General features: G+C 35.0%; 1 protein-coding gene across 1 annotated transcript; it reads left to right on the top strand.

The window, feature by feature from the left end:
- Window positions 1-285: 285 nt before the first annotated feature.
- On the top strand, window positions 286-3457 carry LOC135743314 (collagenase 3-like). The gene is made up of 10 exons (XM_065260964.2): window positions 286-309; window positions 417-655; window positions 868-1016; window positions 1488-1619; window positions 1711-1872; window positions 1967-2132; window positions 2230-2363; window positions 2444-2600; window positions 2687-2790; window positions 3311-3457. The coding sequence occupies exons 1-10, from the start codon at window positions 301-303 to the stop codon at window positions 3415-3417; spliced, it is 1359 nt and encodes a 452-aa protein (XP_065117036.1). The 5' UTR covers window positions 286-300; the 3' UTR covers window positions 3418-3457.
- Window positions 3458-4307: the final 850 nt, after the last annotated feature.

Here is a 4307-nt window from a genome sequence, read left to right as displayed (position 1 = left end):
TAAATTTATTTCATTATTTTCATAGGTAAACTTACACCTGTGTTCATAGGTTATCTTATTTGGTCATACATGGTCACTTCCATGTTTTTGTTGGTGGTAGGTGTTAATGTGACTCATTCTTGTCTTGCACAATCGCTGGATCTGTTGTGTATTTAAGACAGGAGCACAACACGACCAGCATCAGTTTCTTGAATCAGAAACAACAGGATGATCTGCTACAAGCTCTGCATTTTCCTCTCTTTGGTGGTCGTTGGCTACTCAAGCCCAATACCGCCACCAATTGATGAAGAAGATGTGACCATGGCTGAGGTAATACCCATACTTTGAAATGACTAAATTACTAATTATTTTCCTATCATCTTGTTTTTCTAATCTGAATTTTATTCCGTTTGAAAACTATTTAACTTATTTTACAGAGTTTTCTGAACAAGTTGTACCCACTGCCGGTGGGGCTCTCTGACGGTATTCAAAGCTTTAATTCAATGAGTCTGAAGCTGAAGGAGATGCAGAGTTTTTTTGGACTTAAAGTAACAGGAAAGCTGAATGAAGAGACACTGGACGTGATGAAGAAGCCACGCTGTGGTGTTCCAGATGTTGCGGCATATTCCGCTTCTGAAGGGGACTCCAAATGGAAAAAAAACGACCTGACCTACAGGTAAGAAACACCTGATTTAAACACAAAACCTGCTAAAAAGACCAGCTTAGGCTAAAACAAATTATCAAGCCGGTTTATACTGGATCACCAGCAGTCCTGACTTGGTAAAGATATTCTACCAGCATAATCCTTCTGGTGATGAAACAAGGCTTGATGGTATATTAGCAAGGAACAATGTTTTTTAAATATTTACATTGTTGTCTTTATTTTAGAATTGAAAACTACACACCCGACATGAGGAAAGCTGATGTGGATGCTGCATTTCAAAAAGCCCTGCAGGTGTGGTCAGATGTTACTCCTCTCAGATTCACTCGTATCTTCAGTGGAACCGCTGATATCATGATCTCATTTGCAGTTGGAGGTCAGTTTCTTAATTTTAACATTATTTCATCAGTACAATTACAACAATTTAAAAATGTTGGGTTGTTTTAACTCATGGTTGGGTAAATTAATAAAAAAACCCATACCTACTTGTATGTTGTTTCAACCCACTGGTTGGGTCAAATTTGGCATAAGAATAATGTCCAAGTGAGTATATGTCTATGTGTTTTATATACCATAATAATACAGTTCATTAGTAGTGATAATTATTAATTTTATTATTATCATTATTATTTAACCTTCAGGTAAATAAATTAATTTTAAAGTACAGATAAAACATTACAAACAGTACAGAAAATCAGCTGATTATTATGGAGTCAAAAATCTGCATGCATAATATTTAGAAAAAGAAAGTTTAAAATATTTTAGATAGAACACAGTGCACAGTTACTATTTTGTAAATGTTTTATAGCATGATGATAATTAAAACCAAATCTCTGCTTGTTTCCAGACCATGGTGACAATTCCCCCTTTGATGGGCCAAATAAGATTTTAGCTCATGCGTTTCTTCCGTATCCGCATGGTGATATTGGTGGTGATGCCCATTTTGATGATGATGAGGACTTCACCAAATACAATAAAGGTGAGTAGTTTTATTTGACTCATTAACTGTACCAATACACCAATTTCTGGAACAAAAACAAACCCTATTTTCTGCTTCTCATATTTTTCAGATTACAATTTGTTCCTGGTGGCTGCCCATGAGTTTGGACACTCATTGGGTCTTCATCATTCCCAGGATCCAGGTGCGCTGATGTATCCCAACTACGTCAACAGAGACGTCAATACCTTCGCCCTCCCTCAAGATGATGTCAACGGTATCCAGTATCTTTATGGTAAGTTGTTATAATCATTAATGGTGATCCAAAATTGAAAAAATACTTTTTTCTTACACTTAGGCTGACTGTTTTTTTTTTTTTTGTCAAACAGGTCCTAACTCTGATGGAACACCTGAGGTAACACCTGATCAAAAACCTGATAAAACACCTGATAAATCCCCTCCCACAGCACCCAGCACTCCAGACAAATGTAGTCCTAAACTTGTCCTTGATGCTGTCACCATGTTCAGAGAAGAGATCATGTTTTTCAAGGGCAGGTAAACAGAGACAGAAATTCTTTGCAATATCCAATGCTTGATCTTATGAGCTTAATCAAGTCAGATCTGAACTGCTGGTGTCTGGCTTTTGTTACAGCTTCTTCTGGCGCAGTTACCCATTGAGTAACACAGTTGAGCATCATCTCATCAAAGCCTTCTGGCCTGAGATTCCAGATAACATTGATGCTGCATTCGAGAGCCCATCGGACGACAAAGTTTACCTTTTTAAAGGTATAAACCTTAAAACCATAACCTGAATCATTGGGAAATGTAAGATATATCATTTAGAAATGTTGTCATGTGTCATGCAGGTGAAAAGGTTTGGGCTCTCTATGGCTATGATTTGGCACGAGGATATCCTAAGCATATCAGCAGCTTCGGTTTGCCAAAGGTGAAGAAAGTCGACGCTGTGCTCTATGATGAGCAGACCTACAAAATCCTGTTTTTCGCTAACAATAAGATTTATAGGTAAGTAAATCACTTTAACAGAGGAGGTCAGTCGAATAATCATTTTTAAGAATCTTCAATTAATAGGAGGATTGATTATTTTGTAGTTACGATGAAATGACACGGAGAATGGATAAAGGCTATCCTAAAAAGGTGAAAGATGTGTTTCCAGAAATGAAAGGGAAGGTGACGGCGGCCTTCCAGTACAAAGGTAAACATAAAAAAACTTAAAATCACAAAGCTGTTGAGCAAATCCTACACTGTAAAAAAAATCCGTAGAAATTGCAGCTGGGTTGCCGGTAATTTACCGTAGATTTAAATTTATGTTATTTACTGGTAACATTTTGTTCAAAGTTAAATGAACATTTAACATTTACAAGTCTTTGTCTTTACCGAGTAAAACTAAAAAACAGCATCAAGCAAAACATTCTGGAAAACAAAATCTGAAGCAAAAAACAGAAAAAGGTTGATGATGATTTCTGGTTCCCAGAATGCTATGCATGAGGCTGTTATTGTATAGTTTTATTCTGTAAAGATAAAGACTTGTTAATATTTCAAATTTATTTAACTTCGAAAAAACTCTTGCCAGTAAATAACATAAATTTAAATCTACGGTAAATTACCGGCAACCCAGCTGCAACAGCATTGTAATTTCTACGGAATTTTTTTACAGTGTAAATAATGACTTATCCAACCCTATATTTACATTATGTAATTTATTGTTATTTCAGGTTTCACCTATCTCTTCAGTGGACCCAAAATGTTTGAGTTTGAATCCTATGACAAGACGCTGTACCGTGTCCTGAACAACAACTATTTTCTGCCTTGTTACTCTTAAGTTTTTCAAAGCACAGCAATTCTCTATCGGCCTGAAGGAAATCCAGAACCTACCAGTATTTTTAAGTCTTAAGTAAATTATTTTTTTACTTAACTTATTAACTTATTTTTCAAAAATTGACAGAAAAGGATTGTCATTCATCTGTATTTATTAGAAATTTGTTTGTGGGTAAGACGTAGCCTTTAAAAGTTGTTTTACAGAAAAACAAAATTTTTGTGTATGTGTGTTTAAATGCTTTTGCAATTATTAAAAATAAAATGCTTCATCTGAATATGACTCATTTATTTATTATTTAAAATATGAACTAAATTTATTTGAATGTTCTTAGGTGTGGTATCCCACAGCGTGGTATGAATGATTTATTTTTAACAAATTTATTTATTGATGATCTCATAAGAAACTACTACTGACAATTTAATTGAACGGAAAATGCCTAAAATAGTTACAAATGTCTCCAAAATTTTCAAATGTTGCGGTACTTGCATCAATAGGCCACCGTATTTCATGTTTATTTACTGACATTTACTTAGAAATAATTATGCATGAGGATTGCCTGCAGAGGGCGCCAACGGCCTAGTGATAATTTAACTTTAATTTGAGCTCAGATTTAAGATTACAGGATTACTTTTGACCAAAGACTTTTAATCCACTTTTAAATATGTGATTGGGCCAGTTAAATGACAAATAGTTTTATAACTTTATAAGAACAAGACAATGTTGGATAGGAATTTTTGTTAAAAGATTACAGCCAAAATTACAGCCACTCTCGCTGTGATATAGTGCCTAAATCACGGACACAGGTACAGATAACATGCACAGATTCTTCCTCTTGACTGAAACGAGCAGTTTTAATCATCATCGTAGTTAACTCTCTCAACATTGTCATGAAA

Source organism: Paramisgurnus dabryanus, chromosome 10 (assembly GCF_030506205.2).
Source record: "Paramisgurnus dabryanus chromosome 10, PD_genome_1.1, whole genome shotgun sequence".
Taxonomy (NCBI): Eukaryota; Metazoa; Chordata; class Actinopteri; order Cypriniformes; family Cobitidae; genus Paramisgurnus; species Paramisgurnus dabryanus.
The sequence above is the reverse complement of the archived record's forward strand: the minus strand, read 5'-3'. Positions and strand labels throughout refer to the sequence as shown.

Coding starts and splice junctions, on each gene's coding strand:
- LOC135743314 (XM_065260964.2), top strand. Junction 656..867: donor AAAAACGACCTGACCTACAG/GTAAGAAACACC, acceptor TCTTTATTTTAG/AATTGAAAACTACACACCCG. Junction 1,017..1,487: donor GATCTCATTTGCAGTTGGAG/GTCAGTTTCTTA, acceptor GCTTGTTTCCAG/ACCATGGTGACAATTCCCCC.